The 20,917-nt window shown below is 37.4% G+C and overlaps 5 protein-coding genes across 6 annotated transcripts in view; 3 read left to right on the forward strand and 2 right to left on the reverse strand.

Annotated features, from left to right (window-relative positions):
* Positions 1–649, reverse strand: part of LOC124180301 (microtubule-associated protein Jupiter-like) — a 58,014-nt gene extending 57,365 nt beyond the window's left edge. Inside the window, exon 1 of the mRNA XM_046565641.1 lies at positions 398–649. Within this exon, the coding sequence (XP_046421597.1) occupies positions 398–453 (56 nt within the window). The 5' untranslated portion in view covers positions 454–649. The remainder of the gene's footprint in view (positions 1–397) is intronic.
* An 854-nt stretch (positions 650–1,503) lies between these two features.
* On the forward strand, positions 1,504–3,552 carry LOC124180300 (inhibitor of growth protein 1). The gene is made up of 3 exons (XM_046565637.1): positions 1,504–1,802; positions 2,144–2,347; positions 2,432–3,552. Exons 1-3 carry the CDS (start codon positions 1,667–1,669, stop codon positions 2,998–3,000), a joined length of 909 nt encoding a protein of 302 aa, XP_046421593.1. The 5' UTR covers positions 1,504–1,666; the 3' UTR covers positions 3,001–3,552.
* A 902-nt stretch (positions 3,553–4,454) lies between these two features.
* LOC124180302 (ubiquitin-conjugating enzyme E2-17 kDa) lies at positions 4,455–9,745 on the reverse strand. 2 transcript variants are annotated; one of them, XM_046565647.1, is made up of 4 exons: positions 9,083–9,745; positions 7,921–8,001; positions 7,252–7,456; positions 4,455–5,019 (listed from the first exon to the last, which is right to left on the reverse strand). In XM_046565647.1, the coding sequence occupies exons 1-4, from the start codon at positions 9,124–9,126 to the stop codon at positions 4,864–4,866; spliced, it is 486 nt and encodes a 161-aa protein (XP_046421603.1). In that variant the 5' UTR covers positions 9,127–9,745; the 3' UTR covers positions 4,455–4,863. The 2 variants fall into 2 exon arrangements, with proteins under 2 accessions (XP_046421603.1, XP_046421604.1); XM_046565648.1 differs by lacking the exon at positions 4,455–5,019 and adding an exon at positions 5,610–6,163 and having other exon boundaries at positions 9,083–9,736.
* A 928-nt stretch (positions 9,746–10,673) lies between these two features.
* LOC124180298 (2-oxoisovalerate dehydrogenase subunit alpha, mitochondrial) lies at positions 10,674–13,395 on the forward strand. Its single transcript, XM_046565632.1, has 8 exons — positions 10,674–10,910; positions 11,331–11,510; positions 11,604–11,799; positions 11,973–12,134; positions 12,239–12,383; positions 12,486–12,689; positions 12,843–13,106; positions 13,194–13,395. The coding sequence occupies exons 1-8, from the start codon at positions 10,674–10,676 to the stop codon at positions 13,270–13,272; spliced, it is 1,467 nt and encodes a 488-aa protein (XP_046421588.1). The 3' UTR covers positions 13,273–13,395.
* A 3,037-nt stretch (positions 13,396–16,432) lies between these two features.
* LOC124180296 (RNA polymerase II-associated factor 1 homolog) lies at positions 16,433–20,917 on the forward strand. Its single transcript, XM_046565625.1, has 9 exons — positions 16,433–16,716; positions 17,691–17,771; positions 17,965–18,057; positions 18,525–18,849; positions 18,933–19,076; positions 19,172–19,275; positions 19,365–19,581; positions 19,756–19,999; positions 20,208–20,917. Exons 1-9 carry the CDS (start codon positions 16,646–16,648, stop codon positions 20,630–20,632), a joined length of 1,704 nt encoding a protein of 567 aa, XP_046421581.1. The 5' UTR covers positions 16,433–16,645; the 3' UTR covers positions 20,633–20,917.

Here is a 20,917-nt window from a genome sequence, read left to right on the forward strand (position 1 = left end):
TATTCAATGACGAATGCTAATCGTAAATCGTGCCAAGTTCGCTACTCATGGGCAAGAATGTAGCAGGAGAGGTGGACAGACTCGTTGTCGGAAGTTATTAGAAACACGAGATCGGTTACAAACAAAGAGCTGTCACAACGTTGACTCATCGGTTCGACACGATGATTAACGACGACAGTTGTGTCGCGGTCCGGGACAAATAGGAGGAGGTTTAGGTAAAGATTCGAATGGATTCGCGGAGGAATAGATGCGGATGCGAATCTGTGACAATGATAAAATTTATACCCCCCCATGGGGTCCTCAAACCTGTAGGGTTTCGAGTATTGAACCGAGAGTCACACGTTGCTGTATTGGGCAAATTTCGGAATTTCATGAATAGCGTGAAAGTTGTACTCACTTGCTGGAGTTGCGGGTGCCGTCTTTCAGACCTTGGAAGGTTCCGGTGGACGTCATTGCTGTTTATCGTGAGATTAGGAAAGAGCGAAGATCCTGCTTTACACACGACTGGGCGAACCACGGCTTTTACTCGGCGAACGAAATCAAATACCACTCGGCAATGCTATTGGTCCGTTAAGGAAATAGCACCAACGCGATGTTACTACTCGCGTCAAGTAAGCGACACAATAATAACGCGGCAACGACCGGAATATTCGCTACGTCAAACGGAAGTTGGTCGCTTCACGAAATTCCTGCAAACTAACGCTTGCGGATGCCAGTCGTAATTTCAACCGCACGTTACGAGGGACGGAGTAGTTTCGACAACTTCCGCTACGGGCTCTGCTTCTGAGTTCTATCGCCACTTCGAATTGAGACTTCGAAATACTTGAATCGGCATTTGCCTTTTTAAAGGTAGCCAACAGGAAGACGAAGAAGTTCATACATAAAGTTGACCGAAGGCTGTTAAAGACGGTTACCCTAATGGGGGTGTGTCTTATGGGATTGCATGTTAAACCATAACAGTGTGTCAAGCGGTTCCCGTCGATAAAGAAAATACCAATAGGGCCTCTTACTGTCTCAAAACCATTTACCTGCCGAGTACTGATCCGACTTCCAATTCTTCTCCGTCAACTCTGTGGCCTCTGTGGTTATGAATATTTTGCGAATTCATTGTTATATCCCGACAATATTTCGAGTCCAAGAAACGCTTAGGCTCAATCTCAAAAGTTTTTTTCTGTACCACTGAAAAATCGCACTCCAAAACTTGATCTAATAACTGGAAAATAACCGTTTCAAATATACCTACACATCGCGCAGCGTAGTATTTACCATCAAACTTTTGAACAAAAGTTTTAGCATTTTTTCACAGTAATGCGTTCTGAACTAGGTCGATACTAATTCTGAGAAACAACGAGAACCTTTCTTACGTAAATTGAACGTAATTTGAGTAAGAATATCGACGCTGCTGCAGATTGCTTTTGAACAGACGTCTTCGTATTTTAACTATTACAATTCAACATGGCGGATCAAACATTTGTAATTTGACCATGGAGTATGTGCATTATGAAAACAGCGAGTATCGCTTCTACAAAATTCGTAATTCTACGAGTGTAAAATGAATTACAAAACTTACAACAATTAAATCTAAGATAACACATATTGGTGGTGAAGTACACGTGAAACTGTAGCGCATTTCGATGGTTTTTTATTCGCTTGAATTCGGGTGAAAATGTTAAACCAAGCAGTCATCGAGGCTTTGTACTCCGCAACTTACATCGAAAATTACTTGGACTGCGTTGAAAATCTTCCAAATGATCTTCAAAGACACGTCTCTCGATTACGGGAGCTGGACGCTACCTGTCAAAGTAATTAATTCATCGTCACTTTACAATAAAACAACCCTTAATGAAATAAAAAACTCTGCTACTTTCCGCTGTTTCACCTATATTTCACTTTTTTCTGTTTCATATTTAAGGTTATACTGTAACTCTCTTTTGTTGTAAACTGCTGCGTAAACGTCGCCAGTATCTCCACAAAAAAAAAAGCAAGCAAATATATGTTCCCAAATACGTTGATATTAATTTCATTAATATTGAAATTGGAGGTCAGGCTAATTGACAGATTTCGTATTCATCCAATTGAGTTCAGACATTCGCCAGAGTGGATGTGTAACCACAACTGACCAAAAATTTTGAATGTGTTTTAGGCTATTTGAGAGACGTTGATCAACAGCAAGATATACTGCGAAGCGACGTTGATATGTCAACCTGGAGGCGAGCGTTGCTAAAAGTTCAACAAGCCCTAATAGCGGCGCAAGAAATTGGGGATGAAAAATTGCAGATAGTACAACAGGTTCAAGATCACATTGAGAATAAGTCACGTCAATTGGATTTGGACTACCGCAATTTAGGTATATTGCGATATATCTTATTAATCTACCAAAAATTAGCACCCTTTACCTTGTGTCTAAAACATAATTTCTGGTTTATCACAGACTTTGGCAAGGAACAAGAAGCTGCAGAACCAGCACGAGATTCTAATGCAAACGTCAACGCGGCGACAACTGGAACCGCCAACACTTCTGAGAGGCAAACAAAGCGGACTAGAAGGCCTAGAAATGATACTTTGGTTGAATCTGCGCATGCTATGGACATAGTTGTCGCAACAGAGACTCGTTCAGCTACCTTGGCTGCCGCGAATACAGGATCGCAGAAAAAGGCAGCTGCTGCTACTACGGGAAAAAAGAAGAAGAGAAGGCGCCAGGTTACTCAACAAAGTCAACATCGGGAAGATACTCCGCCACCGCCTGAAGATGCCATAGATCCTGACGAGCCAACATATTGCCTTTGTGATCAGATCTCATATGGAGAAATGATCCTCTGCGACAATGATCTGTGTCCTATAGAGTGGTTCCACTTTTCATGCGTCTCTCTAAGCACGAAACCTAAGGGAAAATGGTTTTGTCCAAAATGTAGGGGAGACCGACCAAACGTTATGAAACCTAAGGCTCAGTTTCTCAAAGAACTTGAAAGGTACAATAAAGAGAAGGAGGAAAAATCATAGCATTAAAAATAGTGATGGGAATAAAATAGTAAACCCATTATTTGATTGATTCGTCATTGTTTGTCCAATGATTCCGTTTTATTTATTACAGAATGATTTAGATATTCTTTGAGACTTACAACGCATGTTTAAAAAATCTATTGCTGGAATTATATTGACCTCAAGTTTTTTTCATCGGAATGTTATCAACCGATGTTCAGTTTCCTTCAGAATAATTGACTATTCAGTTCACACAACATGAAAATCTTTCAAACATCAATTTTACTATTTTCAACCATAATACACAGTTAATGTTTAGTGTTATATTTAAATGTGTTGAAGTTAATTTTATGATTTTAGCATGATTAATCACGTTCACTTCACTTTTAAGTTGATACACATCTAAGGTGTTGAGCTCATCATTGGTCTTCTCGTGTTAAAAGTATTATTACCTTATTTCACAGGAATTGAGTCAAACCCCAATTTTGTTGATCAGTTTCCGAGCATTTTTATTTATTCTCTTGCAGATTGGAATTAAGTTGAACTATGTAAATAAATCGTAATGAAAATTTATTCAGCAGAAAAGTATTTCTTTAAACTACAATAAGATATTTAATATTGTGAATCAGCGTACGGCTACCAGCAAGAATAATGTATGATATGGAATATCCAATAAAATGTTCCACTTTCTCGTTATGTTTATCAGCTAAAAGTAACTACAGCAGTTACGAAATAAATCTGTCATCATATCGCAAAATTTTCTTTACTTCCAGCTTGAATAAAATATATAGATTTTGTTCATCCTTTATCATAATTTATAACATGAATGAATTCTGCGTTTAAATGGATGAATTTTCCTTGTTACATATAAGAGACACGTGGTGCTACATTACATCAATAAAAGGAGCATTAGATTTTTAAATAGATAATTAATGAATTATCTTTCTATTCAACAGTGACTTGATAATATTTACTACACATCACTCGATGCTAAGATGATATAGATATACAAATATGTATATAATTTTTATACAATCGGTATTTGAGAAATACACAAATCAATTTAAGTACGTTCAGAACGTTAAAGGCTAGCCTTGGCCGTGCAGCGATAATTCATAAAATGAAATACCTAATATGAATAATAACTTTCGAAACAAGTGCAAAGCAAATTTACCAATTTAATCATTTGCATAATCGGGTCAATGTTGAGATATAAGCAATAACGTATTATTTAGTTACGTCTAGTCGTTTGTTCCAGAGTATTATTTGACCCTAATTGAGAATTGCATCTGAAATGCATCCCGAGTTGCGTATTAAATTGATAAGTGTTTTTGTAACATTTGTTAATAAAGCCTGAATCAGCAGCTATACCAGTGTTCCATTATTAATCCCTACAATACGTTCAAAATCGAAACATTCTGTTCTTAAGACCGTATTGTACTATATTGCGTGGGTCTGTGTAAAAATGCAGAAAGCAATTTGAATAATCATTTTATTTGCTTAAAATACATGCAACAAGGTGTAATGGTTGTAAAAGTATTGCACAAAATTGTAGACATTGAAAAAACATTTATAGCTTTCCAGCTCAATTAAATTCTGGCTGAATGGATACCGGTGAATAAAGAGATTAAAGAATATTCCCTATCTGTAGACAAAGGTAAAATTTTTTTGACAAGGTTGAAGTATCTAAATATAATTCCACAATAACCATTTAATCAAAAAGTATCTTGTCATTTGAGCTGCCCTCATAGACCAATAAGACGTCATTGAAGCAGCTCAGTTTACAGATTACAGTGACAATCACAAAGTAAAAATTTATCATGAAATTATATACGTGTATACCTGAATGTAAGCCATCTATACTTAATAATGCGTTACCTAATGTCAGCGGGGATCTTCTGTGTGACTTTCTTGAAAGTTGAGCCAAGACTGTTCAACAACTGTGGCCACCCGCTTCTCATATTCCCGTTTATTTTCTTGATACAACTGTGCAGCTAGTGAATTTGCCGGAGAGTTAGGATTTGGTTCGTCCAAGAGAGACTGAAACACAGACAGTCTCAATGTCGTTCAAGCATGTTTGATGAAGAAAAAGAAAATGTGAACAAGTTGAATGGATAAAAATGCCCCGGTAATTTCAGATACACCAGCTATTACAAGCCAATCGCTGAATCACTTATCCCGTGTCCTTGCGATAAATGAAAGAGAGTTGATCCTACTCATACGACGTGCCATTATCGGGTCGTAATTTATACAAAAATTAGAAAAGAATGTATAACATTCTACCTATTGATGCAATGAAGTTAGTCGGTTAGGTTAATAATATTTCCTGATAAATCTATTTATTACCTTAATAATATAAAAAATATTCATTTACATTTTACGATGGATCTAATATTATGTTATCTAGTTTTACTTGGTTTGCTGTTTACTAAAGGGGAGAAAGAGAGGGAGAGAGAAAACTTTTTAATAGCTGGTACTTTCTAATGTCTATGATTATATGAGAAACGAAAGAACAACAGTTTGAGATTCTGTTGAAAGCATTAACTATTGCTAAATGTGAAATTCGACCTGTACGCCGTGCATTGTTATTGAGTATATCATATTGGGTAAAAGTAATAAAATTGATTATATAATTTGAAATTATGCATTTTATTATACGTATGTATATATAGATGAATTTCGGTAATATATGAAGTACTAAAATTAAATAGAAGTACAACTCTGTGCCTGGTTTAGAGTGAAGAATCGTTTCTAGCACAGATACAACAAAACAATGCAATTCCCTAATATTAAATATTTCTAATTTTGTGTTCCAAATATTGAATAAATAAATACACAATTTAATAATAATTTATTATACAACATTGTAAAAATTCGCTCTAATGTTGCACATTGCATTTGTTGTAAGGAGGTTGTATATTCTTTTTCTTGTTGCAAGGTGTGACGTGCTAAGTCCTAGGTGTTAGCTTGATGGTAAGGCCCTCAGTGGCTGTAAATTCTTCCTCCGTCTTTGAAGACCATCGGCTGATTGATACATCGATAGTGACAACAGTTGCCACTAATCCACAAAACTCTGCTCCACGCAAGCCTTAACTCGTTTCTCATACTCACGTCGGTTTTCTTTGTAAAGTTGTGCTGCCATGGAGTTAGCAGGAGAGTTCGGATTTGGATCACTTAACAGCGACTGCAATAACATAAGTCGTACTTCTTAAATATCTATTTCGATCTCTTCGGACCTCATTATCATTCTGTCGAATAGAAGATCTACACCTATCACGTAATGATTTATAGGATTCCTGATGAACAGGCCAGATAGTACACATCAATTTCTGTGCTACTTCGTTCTTTTCCAACAACACTCTTTAGAGGAAAAATATTCTCAGTATCAAAGACCACACAAGCATAAAAGCAAAGGTGAAAGTCAATTCATAACAAATTCCTTGTCCTTTCTTCCTTACTTTGCAAGGTAGCTTTCACATAGAAATTAACCTGAAAAGGGTTGTTGAAATTAATGTGTGCTTTGGAAACTGTTTATCAAAAAATCTATTAATCACTAGTATTATTATTCCAGTACAACAGTAATACGACAGACATTGGGAAGGATTCGTTAATAAACTTCGTGCAAATTTAACTCACATTCTTCAAATTATATGTTAGCTGACTATTCTATGCATAAAGATTTTATACATTTCAACAACACGTTAATCAGACTTTTGAATTGCAACCGCTGTTAAGCACAAAAAAAATTTTCTTAGCGCAAATTCAGCGGTTTAGATTTATAGCGCAAGTGTGGTGAGAAGGTCAATGCGGACAGGTAAAAAAAAAAAAACTACCCAAAGTTTTGTAGTTGTAAATTTATACATTTCTACCTTATTAATAATGCACTACTCTGAACCTTGATATACATATCAAAGTATTGGCTTGGATTTTGTTGATGCTGCATCATAAAGATTTAAAATAATCCTTCAGTCATAGCGAGAAATTATTCTCGAAACACTGAATCTGTTAAGTCGAAATATAAACGAGCAAGTAGAAATAACTTTTGAATAGCTATTGATTTGAGTAGAATCAACTTTCAAAAATTAGGTAATTCCCATTCCAAAACATCCACAGCGTGGTTTGTTTGTGTTCAGAAAGGGTAATATTAATTAGACATAGGAGATATAAAATACCATGGTTAAAAGGTAGATGCAGTAGGAGTTTCAGAATGGAATCACGCTATTTCAAACACAAGCAAGGCAGGGCTGAGCATTCATGTATTATCAGACATACCTGTATTGATGTCAGAATGGCAGATACGTCGTATGTTGGGCTCCAGCGATTTTGTAATATATCAAGACAGATTCCTCCATCAGCGTATACATTCGGGTGGAACATCTTACTGACAAATCTCACAGTCGGTGGTTTATTTGGATACTCCTCAGTAAACTCTATGGTTAGTTTAAACGTCCCATCTTCAAATGGAGTGTCATGTGGTCTGCAATTTGAGATAGTGATGAAAATACTTCAAAGATTCATTATATTTTTCTGTAATCAAATAGCTAAATGTTGAACTAACTATACTGACTCTATTAACAACTGTAATTTGGCTGGCATCTGACCTTGAAGCAACAATATACGTAGTGATTCATCCAAACTGATGAATAACTATACAGATGCTGGTCAGGTAATGCCATTCACAAGCTCAATAATAACAATCATATTATTATTTCTAAAATGGTATTATTTGATTGGTTGTTCGCTATCTTAAAAGATGAATTTGTAACGATCAATCATAGAAAATAAGAGTTAATAAATATTTGCTAAAATTGAATCAGCTGAAAATAATAAGTTATAAATATTTATGACTCATCGTAATCACAAAGAGGATAATTTTCTTACTGATCGATCTGTACATTATTATCCTTTTCTTTTGTGTTATTCTGCCTTATGAACACTTACCCAAAAATAACTGCATTCCAAATCATGATATTATTATCTGTTGGTGCGCCAGATACTCCAGTTGGTGGGTCTTCTTGTAACCTACAAATAAAGCATAAGATTTCTCAAGCTTTTCGATAATTAACAAACAATCAAATCCTTATTCCATCTTTTACCGGTATTCTAACAGTTTTCATTTCAGACATTTGGTTCAATGCCGAAGTAATTCTATTTGAATAAAAAACTAAATGTTTAATCATTATTCAATCAAGACAGTTTTTCTTGAAAGTAGCAAAATAAAGTTGAATACTCTCTGCATAAAATTAGTTTACGCGTTAATGAAACACGACTGCCTAATGTGTTCTATATTCAGTCATGGTCAAGTCGAGTCTGCATACAAATGTCGTCGGTTCAGCAACGAATCACGTTGATTAGCAATTTGAGGATAAACCAATGCTTGATGAACATTGAACAACGAACCACCTGAGGTTTTACAGTTTAGTTGTGCACCTGACGAGTTACTTAATTGAAAAATAAATTAGTCTAAGGGCAGGCGGTAGTTGACTCATCGCGACTAGCTGATAGCTGTTACTCATCGTGTTCCTTATACTACTTCGAGCAAGTCACAAGCATATTTAGGCGTGCAAAATTGCACGTTGCCAAATTAATGAGTAGATATATTTAATTTTCATTGAATTGCGAAAGAGAACAAAGAAGAGATTATCCATAGGTTTCAACATCGACTATGGATAAGTGGAGGACATTGTGACAATGTGATTTGTCTGACCTAGAACGTCTAACATGTATGACATAAAGCATGGCGATAAAATTGCAATTTGAACATAAACCTGATGTAAAAGTGAACGATTTTCATCAGGAATAGGCGAATGGTTGGAGTAAACAAATAGTATAAAAAGGACGACAGAGTTGTTTTAAGTGCACGAAAATACAACGTGTATCCTCTGCACCGTTCTCACGGCCTTCTAATAATAATTTCAGAGCACAAGTCACGGTGACGTTCACAGCGGGTAAAACGTCGGTTGTGTTGGTGAATTGGTGAGCATGTGACCATCGTAACGAAACGTTTTTTAACGGGTTAAAACTCTATCGACGGGGATGACGGGGAGCAGTAAGGTTGAACCGATTATCACGATGCGACCGAGGGAGTTATTGGATTACGTACCTTTTGAAGTCCCTCATGAGTCTCCTTCTGGCAGGGGTGGACATCCCTTACGAATGGGCTGGTCACTTCTCCTCACAAGTAATGTGCTACGACGAGTTCGAGCCACCCAGCGAATCTTTAGTGCTCCTTGGCACACTACGCACGCGGCAGGTTTCTTCGAGAGGAATAATTCGAGAAACAGGGAAAAAGATACGCGCACAAACACCACAGCCGTAGAAGAGCACAATGGGTTTAAGAAAAAAAAGGAGGGAAATAAGATTTCAAAAAAAAAAAAAAAACCACGCAACGCGCTACGGTCCTTGACGTGCCGTTATTAACGCGGAAACGAGGACGAGGAGCATCCGTTGTCTTCCTTCTGCTGCGTATATCTCGTTCCCCCTGGACTAAAAGCTGCTATCTCTCGATGTAATACCGTTATATTATGTTACAAGAATTGTATCACATTTACTTCTCGAAACTTCTTTTAACTCAACACTGCTTACCCTACCGATAATTGTCTAATTTTACCCGACGCACCAGACCAACACTTGCCTACATGAAAAAGCCCATGTCACAGACAAATTGAGGAAATTCACTTCTTACACTACCAGAACGGAGAACAGTGTGACACACGGAACAGCGGCTGCTGCTGAGCTATTCGGATCTGACGACTGACGTCAGGAATTTAAATCAACCGTGGCGATTAATCGCTTTTACGAACCCAGAAATTCATCCCACACTCCGCGGCGATAAAAACCAGTCCAGAGACGCGTCGCGTCGCCGCGAAATTCGTTCGTCCTGCCACCTCTAGGTGAATTTAAGTTTAAGTCCCTGGTACCACTAAACCACGCAACATATCATACGTGGCGTATGCGCGGTTGCCTTTAGTAAGGCAAATTGTACTCTGTCTTGCTTTTCTTATCGTTAGTTTCCATTACGTTATTTGAACAAATTTTTTTTCCCACGAGTTAGATACCAGACAATTAAACAGTCGGATTGGCTTTATGGAATATCATTGACCCTGGAAAGAACTTGTTGGAGTGTAGAATCAGAAATTTGTAACTACCACTGCATTACTGAACATTCATATTTTTTTGATTCTTTTTCCTAAATATAAATCCTACACAACATTGGTTGAAAAATATTTGCTTCGAATACAATAGAAAATTTGGTATGTTTGCTCAGCCTGAATCGTTATAAATATGTATGCGTATTTATATTTACCAGGTTGAGCAAGTGGTACTCTTATCAGCATCCATAATGATAAGGATATTTTTTAAATACACCGTTTCCCAAGTTTTCGATTACTCAGTATCCATGCATGCAATTAAATCACAATCATAACCAAACTGATATGATGAGTCGACAAATTTTCACATGAAGAAATGTTATTTGGTCGGATGCTTGTCATTTTAATTACTTCGAGGAATACGATTTCAAATTTCGAATATTGTTCTGAAAAATTGTTGTGATGATCGATAATAGGTTAAACAATATATATTCAACATTATAATTTTTACAATAAATTAATGTAGTGTACATAAGTATACGCCAAAACGATCCGGCGTGTCTTATCAGTTAAAGTGATGGAAGTAACCGGCATGATAAGTGTATGGTTACACAACAATGCTTACAATTCGTTCATTATTCATCGAGTTCAACGTGTGTCGTAGTTCCCGCGTCGAGTTGGTCGCACGAAATTCATACACCTCTCCACTGCTTTTCTTTGTACCTTCAACTTTATCATTCTTTCAGTCAACTCCGTCTAAGCAATTGGAATTTTCTACATTTGATCATGAGAGTCACGTGGGCTAAGAAAATCTTCAATCAATTTTCAGCACAATGTCTTGTGAGTTTCTTTTTTCATTTCTATCTTATATCAATGACGCTAGTGATCTATTGCCTGTCAGTAAGGGAACGATCACTAAACGTTCGTAACGATAAGCTAATCTGTGCATGACGTGGATATTATATTTTTAATAGTGGCAACTTGTAACATATCATAATGTCCTACCAAAGTAAACATCTCTTGCGTCAATGATAGCTGTCGTGTCGTTGCGATTGCCATACGCATATTAGAGATCTGATATTCTTGAAAGATTTGCGGAAAAGAGGATAATATGTCATAGAATCAAAGACTATTGATTAGAAATTTCAAGAATTTGAAATTCATCAGTTTGTTTCCTATTTCTGAGATTAATATTCTCATGTATGTTCATTTTATAACCGGGTACGTAATACTTACTTTTGCTTTTGATTTTTTTTACAGATTCACAAAGGTAACTTCACCACTTCGGCAACATTTGGACCCAGTAATCCCAAGTTTCCAATTATTTCTAACAATTTCACGGATGAGCTCAAATTTACCAATGCGACTTCATATGGCTCTATTCCAATATATCGAATATTGGGCTCTGCCACTGAGGATGAAGCAATGGCGAATATCGAGGTTTGTTAAAATTCGAATCACCAGTACGAACCCATGTATTTATCATTCAATGTTTGTTGATATTCATATTTTAAATTTTGAATTTGCCAAAAGCTGGAAGAGGCGAAATATATAAAAATGTACAAGGACATGGTAACAATTACTGTAATGGATAAAATACTTTATGAATCTCAACGGCAAGGCCGCATATCGTTCTACATGACTAATTCTGGTGAAGAGACTGTTCAAATTGGAACTGCAGCAGCTTTGAGTCTAAACGATGTTGTTTACGCACAATATCGGGAGGCTGGTGAGTTTAGATTATTTCTTCGTATCGTATCGCGTCCCTCTCACGACTTCAGCAAACTCAAGAAGTTAAATATCGTTGGTCCTAATCGTCAGAGCTGAAATTTACAATCAGGAAATTTGACAGAAATGCTAAGATAGACTTATAAATAATAACTACCATTTTTTATATTGCAGGTGTACTGCTCTGGCGGGGTTTTAAATTAAAACAATTCATGAACCAGTGCTACGGAAACTGTGAGGATATTGGAAAAGGAAAACAGATGCCAGTTCACTACGGATCTAAAGAATTGAACTTCGTTACTATATCATCGCCACTAACGACTCAATTACCGCAGGGTAAAGTAAACGCCATTTCTGTATTATTTTCAATATAAAGTAATTTAGATACGAAATCTATCCACATTTTGTAACTAATTACATGTTTTTTTATATTCTGTCAGCCGTTGGAGCAGCGTACGCATTGAAACTTGCACATTCGGACCGTTGTGTTGCCGTTTATTTCGGAGAAGGTGCAGCTAGTGAAGGAGACGCGCACGCCGCTTTCAATTTCGCAGCTACTCTCGATTGTCCCGTTATATTTATATGGTAAGTGGATGCAGAATTTGGAAAACTACTGGTTTGAACACTTCATGGCCAACAATACATCTACTGCACATGCGAATGGAATTTAAGGATTTAATTTTTTAGTCGGAACAATGGATATGCAATTTCCACTCCAGCTCGTGAGCAGTACAAGGGAGATGGTATCGCGGCCAAAGGACCTGCGTACGGTATTAACACAATTAGAGTCGATGGAAACGATATATTTGCAGTACACAACGCCACGCGTGCAGCGAAAGAGTGGACTTTGGCAAACGGAAAGCCTGTGCTAATCGAAGCAATGTCATATCGGTATAAAACAATCATTACTTCGTAATATTGTTCACTGATGTTTGTTGTTTGTAATTGGTAGTCGTTATAATCACTTAATTGTGACGTTTAGTACGATTGTGCGCTCTGATAAAATTTCGGTAGCTAATGAGTAACCATTTTTCATGCGTTTAGAATTGGTCATCACAGTACCTCTGATGACAGTTCTGCGTATCGATCAGTGAGCGAGATTGCCGAATGGGAAAAACTGCAACCGATCGCAAGATTTCGCCAGTGCCTAGAAAAATATGGATTGTGGTCTGAGGAGCAGGAAAAAGAATTCGTATCGTCGATCAAAAAGCAGATACTATCGGATTTTGCAGCGGCCGAAAAGAACGTAAAACCCAACTGGAAGGAGGTGTTCACTGACGTGTACTACAACATGCCAGATCATATTAAGTACGTTTACTTTGTACGATCAATGCGACATAACTGAACGTGTGAAACAATCGGGAGCTAATGGAGTAAACGTTTGATTTATTTTAGGAAACAATCGGAAGCGATGGCAAAGCACGTCGACCAGTACAAAGAACATTATCCAGTAGATCTTTACAAGCAACAGTGAATCAGGTTTAAAATAATTCCAATCCCGAAAACAAATATCGATCTTTACTTACGTACCTTCATTTTTGGGAATCTGAAAACTTTTTCTGTACTTTTGAAAATATATATATAATTTAATCAACAATTCTTCGAGTTTTATTTTGTAAATATCCCTCACGCGTTAAAACTATTACCGACCGCAGAGAACAAATATGTATAAAGAATACGTATGAATATATTAAGTTTCAAAAAGTATATCGGTAAAAATTGCTGTTTTTATTCGCTAAATCAAAAGTAAATGCAACACTCGGCATGCTTCTCCGATGACGCGACCGAAACTTGTGTCGCTGCATGAAAATTTAGCCTAACGTTCGTGAAGTTGGGTTCAAGAATTTAGGAATACATAAACATGCCAAGACTAATAACCCTGGGTTATTTTTCGTAACGGTTTGCCGGGTCTGGCCGGGTTTGGGGGTATTAGCAGTTTCACGTATTATCAACCAAGCAATTGATCATGCCGGTAAAAGAAGTTCTTCATAACCAACAATTATCGCGTGCAAAACATTGGTAACACACCGTCGTCATCGCAAAATTGAAAAGTTGAGAAAATCCCGTGCAAGAAATACGTACGCCGAAATTATACAACGGATAAATAAATGTCAATCAAATAGGTATGTCGGAGACGTGTTTTTGTTTGCAAAACTATGCGAGAAGTCTGCGAAACATCAGAAACGTACAATCTAAATATTACTGATCAAACCTCGACTCAAATTGATGCAATTTAAAATGTTGAAAAATATCGAAAAACTTAACTTCCAGGAGTTTAGATGTGCATATACATGATTTTGCAAATGGGTGAAGCAATGCAAAAAACTACAACCCAAACTTTGCAGAGAAATTAAAACCATTTAATTCAGTTGACAGTAACATTCGTCAAATATCAGAATCAACTTTCTACGAATAACAATTTCACACTCAACGGTGATTCATATCAATTTAAACTAGTATTGCCAGTTCATTCTAATTCTTTATTCCGACTGTCCATTCCCTGCGTTAAGGATTAGTGATTAGTGACGTGTGATTACGCGTAAACGATGAAGTCGTCTGGTTCAAGGTTCAGTTCATTACTTATTTTAACACATTAATTTAATAATAAGTAATTTCTAGAGCAAGGCTCCGATTTTTAGGGGGTGTTCCGTATTATTCTCCAACTACGGCAAAAGTCTGCAAAATAAACAATAAATGTTTTTCACAGAAATATCGTAATTTAAAGCCTGCACGTCTCCAAACTTCTTGGTACGACCTTTGAAGAAATAAAATTCAAAAATGACTCATTACTGATGGACATTGTATGGCCGGATATCCGGCCAAATCGCTATCCGACACATCCCTAATATTATTATTAAGGGTTATCAGTAAAATGCAGAAATTACGGGTAAAATAGTATCGACTTTGTCGGGTATATGTATTATATTCTCAAACTCGCAATTCCTAATAATCAATACGGGCACTGCCATAAATGTATAATAAACAGGACAGATACGGGCAATTATAATCTGGGCCATTTGGTAATAAATTTCTGAACAATCTTGTGTTTGGAGGACAGCGGACAGAGTCGTAAACTAACCAGGTAATATGAGTAGAAGTTGTAAAAAGGAACCTTGATCATATTTAGATTTGTTTTTTATTACTTTTGTGATAATGATTGCCTAACGATCATCAGGGTTTGTTACAGTATGGACTCAAATATTAGTAATAATCGAATGTTGCCTTATTTCCAAAAAATATTGACAAGTAGTATTTTTGTGTAGAATGGTCTGGGTTTTTCGATGCAAACAAACTGTATTTTTAAAAAATCAGGGGAATATGAAGTAGCCATCGAGAAATTATAGTTATAATTTCGATTTCGAGCAATTATTGCTGTAGCGTTAAAGTTTCCAGGTTTCGAATTGAGGGTTGCGCGTTTGAGGTTTGTAAATATTAAGTTAGATTTTGGTTAGCGAGCTGCAAGCTCAGTATATTAAGAACTAGCGTAGGTTACGAATAATTTTTTGGTGTTTAATTTTGTATCACGAAGAGCGAATTTTGAATCCCTTTTTTTTATTTGTTTTTGTATCGCTGCTATTGCAAAATGTATTATTTTATTTTATTTTTGTTAAATAGCATGTCGTTGTCGAGTGTCTCTCTATCTGTCTTTTTCCCTCTCTCCAAAATTACCCCTCCCCTCGCCTCGGTACTGAACTACCGAGAATATTACCCGAGGTTTAGCGGAGATAAAGATTTCGAGGAGTATTGACCACGCCAGGCGCCCAACAGAATCTCGCGATATCGTTTGCATGATCTTTATTTTTCAGTGTACATCGCGGACCACCAAATGACTGTACGCGCTGTAAGTTATCAGTCGCATCTCCGGGTCGCTGAGGTGCAGTAAAAATCAGCGTCACAGTACACAAATTACGTAAGGAATAACTATATGTCTTCATCCTTTGGTTAAATTAACTTCTTTGACTATTTCTCCTATTATTTGCATCAAGAATAGGTTTCTAACTCTGTTAACAGTAAACCAGGTGTATATTTATTGTGCATCTATTTAGATAACATTAAATTTGTCTATCTGATGGAATTACATTAACATTACCGAATGTGGCAAGGCTCAAATGAACTTGCATTGTTGAAAAGTATAGATAGATAGACAGATAGATACGTCATTCGACTCGGCAAAATCTAGATACACGCGGTGAACGATTAGTAACATCAGTTCTTGTAGTCTTTATGTACCGATCATTTGCCGGATTGGGTTGCGCGTGTACGGCAGGACCATAGACTTATAAAAGGTAGACTGAAGCAAACACTTAAAGGACAGAAATATGCCGGGAGTACTCCGTTCTCTCTCTGACGATATTTGTGGCGGGGATCGAGGCGGTAGAGGAGAATGAGGCGAAATTATGCACCTACGTCTATAGCTGTTCCAGTTCCCTACGCCCTTGTCTCCCGGTATGAAATCGATTGAAAAGAGAGAGCAGTACTCCCGATATATCTTTGTCCTTTATATGTAAGCTTCAGTACCTCTTGTAGGAGCGCTCTGTCTATCTTTATAAGTCTATGGGCAGGATGCAGAGGGCGCCGCTTGACGATGCATTTGTCACGTCCACATTCCATTACGAAAAGTCCCATCACGCTATCAATCTTTGCGTATCCTTAGTCGACGCATAGTGTGAGAGGGTAAACAGTGGCTAAGGGACAGGGGATGGATGTATGTTCGTGGTTAAAAACTTATAGGTTATACGTTATAAAAATATTCACAAATATCGGAGTGCGGTATCGTGATTAGTTAGAGTACCTATAATAATTCGTTAATAATATGTGCAATTGACAAATACATCGCTACTTACACTATGGCGCCAACCATTCAGACAAATAGCAGTAACGACAGGGACAAGCGAACTGCTAGGCCGATTGAGAAGAGGTAAATTATATGAACCGCTATATATTCTAACTCCCTGCCAACACTTTTTACTGCCACAACCCTATCGAAAATCTCTTCTGTATATACTCTTGAAGCAAACTAGTTAAATTCTGCATGTAAACGTTACTTTGCACCCTTTTACAGAGTCTGTCCGGAAAGTAGTTGAACTGAATTTTTCTCGCCCAGAGAGAGCGACAGAGGGGGACCTTTTCATGTGGATCGGGTTGTCGGCAGTCTTAGCTAAGAAGCGCATATGTCCCCAATCGCTTTCGAGTCTTTCCGGAGTGTAGGTCGATTTTAAAGTGAACCCCAGTCAAGGTGCCTCGTCACGACCTCTTGAATGGCCTGGACCGAGCCGTGGTGCCATCCTTTCGGAACCCGTTTGAGTCGAGGGAAGAGAAGGAAGTCTGGAAAAGCTACATCTGGGCTGTAGGGTGACTGGGGACTTTTGATCATTTCATGGGCTTCACTTGCGGTTGAACTGAGTTCGAAACAAAACTTTATCGCGCAACGCTGCTCGAGTAAACGATTCGTTGCGAAGCATGACGAGGCACCTTGACTGGGGTTCATTTTAAAATCGACCTACACTCTGGAAATGCTCGAAGGCGATTGGGGATAGGTGTGCTGCTTAGCTTAAACTCCTCACAACCCGACCCACGTGAAAAGGACCCCTTTCTGTCGCTCTATCTGGGCGAGAAAAATTCAGTCCGACTACTTTCCGGACAGGCCGTGTATACTAGCATCTAAACGTTAATGATATCAGCAAACTATCGATTCATTTTACCTGACCAAATTTATGTCATAGCTTAAAGAGAAAATTTTGCTATAACTTGTAGTCTCTGAGACTAAGATCTTTGTCTGGCGTAATGCAACTATTTTGATGATCGTTAAATGTGATCATTCACCTCGCTTGAAAAATTGATCAAAATGTTCCTGTTCATTAATGTAACATTTTCTATTTACATCAATTACAGTGGAAATCAGATGACCTCTGGCATTCAGTCCAACAATAATAAAGATGCCATTGATAAACGTCCTAGACCAGCTGAAAACAGGTATATATCTTACATTAGTACATAACAATTTAAAAGATTAACAGAAGAAAAGAAAAAAACATGAATGCAAACATCAGTTGTATTTCAAGCTGAGAAAATATAAAAAAAGAATGCGCACAAAATCTAATATTGCAACCTGTCTGCAGAAAATATTGGTCGATTCAATTAAACATGTTTCACTTGTGATTTTCAGGTCTGAATTATTATGCCGTGTAAAGTACTGCAACACCTTACCAGATATTCCATTCGACCCAAAATTCATCACATATCCATTTGAATCAACAAGGTAATAGAACTGACATATGTTGCAATTCACTAATGATTGTAATACAGTTGAACCTGGATAAGCGAGAGTTCAAGGGACTGCAATCTCTTTTTCGCTTATAGAGGTTTCTCACTAACCCGAGTTTCTAGCTTACAGAGGTACATGAAAGGTCTGTCTCACTGACGTGACAATTACTCTTACTTACAGAGTTTTCTCGCTTACCCAGTCCTTATTCAGGTTTGACTGTATGTGGTTAATGATTAGCACCAGTATACTTTAAAATTATCTAATTCTCGAGTAATGTTACGAAATTGAAAAAATGTCCACTCTAACAGTTTGCAGATTAAATCCGGTTATATAACACAATATTTTAGAGAATTTTAGCTGTTTTAGGAATGTAATTTAAAATATTGACATAACCAAACTAATAAAACTGTTATTTTGTTGGTAGTACTTCAGATATAATAAGAGCTTTGTAAATCATACAGATTCATACAGTACAATCCGACATCTCTGGAACGTAATTATAAATATGAAGTATTGACGGAGCACGATTTGGGTGTTGAGATTGACTTAATAAACCGGGACACCTATGCTGGAGATATTAACGCCCAACTTGATCCTGCGGACGAGAAACTTCTGGAAGAAGACATCCTCACTCCTCAAGATTCAAAACGTTCTAGGCATCATGCACGGAGTGTATCATGGCTCAGACGTACGGAGTACATCTCCACCGAACAGACACGGTTTCAACCCCAAACTATGGACAAGGTTGAGGCTAAAGTTGGTTACAGTATTAAAAAGAATTTCAAGGTAACGATATCTATTTTTCTAATGTCATAGTCAAATCATGATGTGTGGCATTTCAAGTCATGCATGATTTTATTTGTTGACAGGAGGAAACATTATACATGGATCGAGAAAGTCAGATAAAGGCTATAGAGAAAACATTTGAAGACAATAAAAAGCTAATTGAAAAACATTACAGCAAACCAAACGTTGTGCCTGTTGAAATATTACCTATCTATCCTGATTTCAAGGTGAGCAATAACTGACGATTTTTCCTTTTATTTTGGACTTATTATTAGGAATATTAAGGCACTTGTTAATCTCGCTTATTTCATACCACTCACAGGTATGGAAGTACCCATGTGCTCAGGTAATATTTGATTCCGATCCAGCTCCGACTGGTCGATCAGTACCTGCGCAAATTGAGGAAATGTCGCAGGCGATGATCAGGTAAACTTGAGAATTTGTGCAGGCAAACTTGTAAATCCCAACTGGATTTTACGACAGTCTTTAACTTGATATTTCATACCTTTCTGCAGAGGTGTGATGGACGAAAGTGGTGAACAATTCGTTGCGTACTTCTTACCACTAGAAGAGACATTAGAAAAACGTCGCAGAGATTTCACTGCAGAAATTGACTATGCCGATGATGAGGAGTACGAGTACAAAATGGCAAGGGAGTATAACTGGAACGTTAAAAGCAAAGCTTCAAAGGGATACGAAGAGAATTACTTCCTTGTCATGCGTCAGGACGGGGTTTGTAATATTTGTAGACCTTTTTTAACAAAATCGCAATTCGGTATATTAATTCTTATGTCTTAAATTGAAGCGATATCGAACTCAAGAATACTGTAATAAGTACAATTTTTAGTAGTCTATTATTTCGAAAGTGCAAAATTTCTCACATTATATCGTCTTTCCACTGTATAGGTTTACTACAATGAGCTGGAAACTCGAGTACGTCTTAGCAAGCGTAGACAGAAGGCTGGTCAGGCACCTAATAACACAAGATTAGTTGTGCGCCACCGACCATTGAATGCCAATGAATTCAGGATGCAACGTTATCGTGAGAAGCAGCTTGAACCACCCTGTGAAGATGACGAGGAAGAGGAAGAGGAAGAAGAGGAAGAGGAAGAGGGACAACCACAAGAAACTGAAAAGGCTGAAGACAAAGGTATACCGAGACATTTAAAAGTTCTTTTGAAAAGAGAAAATTCGTGTAAAATAAACACTTTTTCCTTGACCAGTAATCATAATGTTTTGTTCGTCGTTTTTAATACCTTGGAAAGAACTTTGTCTAGACTAAAGTCGAGAGTTTGAATGTATATTATGTATAACATCCGTTTCTGAATGATAATGAAACCTATTCGTGTACTTTTCAGCTGGCTCTGATAATGAAGGCGGTTCCCGTGCATCGTCGCGTGCATCGTCGCGAGCATCCAGTAAGAAATCACGATCTCGTTCAAAGTCAAGATCACGTTCAAAATCAAGATCTCGATCAAAATCTGGATCGCGTTCAAAATCTAGGTCTCGTTCAAAGTCACGCTCCCGTTCAAAATCTCACAGCAAGTCTAGGTCTCGTTCGGGATCTGCTCAATCTAGAAGTACTTCAAAATCACGATCTCAGTCCAGATCTCGATCACGGTCCAAGTCCAGATCCCGATCACGGTCTGGTTCTGGTTCGCCCATTAAGTCTCCATCGCAGTCACCGTCAAGATCTAAATCGCGATCAAGATCAAGGTCTGGTTCAGGAAGTGGCAGCGGGAGTGGCTCGGGTAGCAGCGACAGTGGTTCCGATAGTGAGTGATCTGGACTATAAGTTTAATTGTATTATTAGCATACGTGAGCAATCGATTACCTGTCACCATTGGTCTCCCACTCACTCGCAAATAAGATAATCAAGGAAGTGTGCAACACTTCGTTAGGCTTAATTACGGGGCTATCTGTTTGTTTGGTAGCCTTGTTCATGATAAACTTTGGTGATGTACAGAATCTGCATTGACTACAATTAACATATTAGGGATTTTATATAAAATATGTCAATGGTAGTTACAATTTTTAATAAAACAATTTTCATTAAATGCACCCCAAA

The sequence above is a fragment of the Neodiprion fabricii genome, chromosome 4 (genome assembly GCF_021155785.1).
Source record: "Neodiprion fabricii isolate iyNeoFabr1 chromosome 4, iyNeoFabr1.1, whole genome shotgun sequence".
NCBI classification, from domain to species: domain Eukaryota; kingdom Metazoa; phylum Arthropoda; class Insecta; order Hymenoptera; family Diprionidae; genus Neodiprion; species Neodiprion fabricii.

Bases quoted from the DNA above. Each gene is read 5' to 3' on its own strand.
- LOC124180302 (XM_046565647.1), bottom strand. From the start codon at position 9,126: ATGTCCACCCCTGCCAGAAGGAGACTCATGAGGGACTTCAAAAG. The intron at 7,457-7,920 runs GTAAGTGTTCAT...CTCAAATTGCAG, and splicing joins TGGAATGCAGTTATTTTTGG to ACCACATGACACTCCATTTG. The intron at 5,020-7,251 runs GTATGTCTGATA...TCTGTGTTTCAG, and splicing joins CCATTCTGACATCAATACAG to TCTCTCTTGGACGAACCAAA.
- LOC124180298 (XM_046565632.1), top strand. From the start codon at position 10,674: ATGGTTACACAACAATGCTTACAATTCGTTCATTATTCATCGAGTTCA. The intron at 10,911-11,330 runs GTGAGTTTCTTT...TTTTTTTTACAG, and splicing joins AATTTTCAGCACAATGTCTT to ATTCACAAAGGTAACTTCAC. The intron at 12,135-12,238 runs GTAAAGTAAACG...ATATTCTGTCAG, and splicing joins AACGACTCAATTACCGCAGG to CCGTTGGAGCAGCGTACGCA.
- LOC124180296 (XM_046565625.1), top strand. From the start codon at position 16,646: ATGGCGCCAACCATTCAGACAAATAGCAGTAACGACAGGGACAAGCGA. The intron at 18,850-18,932 runs GTAACGATATCT...ATTTGTTGACAG, and splicing joins GTATTAAAAAGAATTTCAAG to GAGGAAACATTATACATGGA. The intron at 19,276-19,364 runs GTAAACTTGAGA...ACCTTTCTGCAG, and splicing joins ATGTCGCAGGCGATGATCAG to AGGTGTGATGGACGAAAGTG.
- LOC124180300 (XM_046565637.1), top strand. From the start codon at position 1,667: ATGTTAAACCAAGCAGTCATCGAGGCTTTGTACTCCGCAACTTACATC. The intron at 1,803-2,143 runs GTAATTAATTCA...AATGTGTTTTAG, and splicing joins GCTGGACGCTACCTGTCAAA to GCTATTTGAGAGACGTTGAT. The intron at 2,348-2,431 runs GTATATTGCGAT...GGTTTATCACAG, and splicing joins TTTGGACTACCGCAATTTAG to ACTTTGGCAAGGAACAAGAA.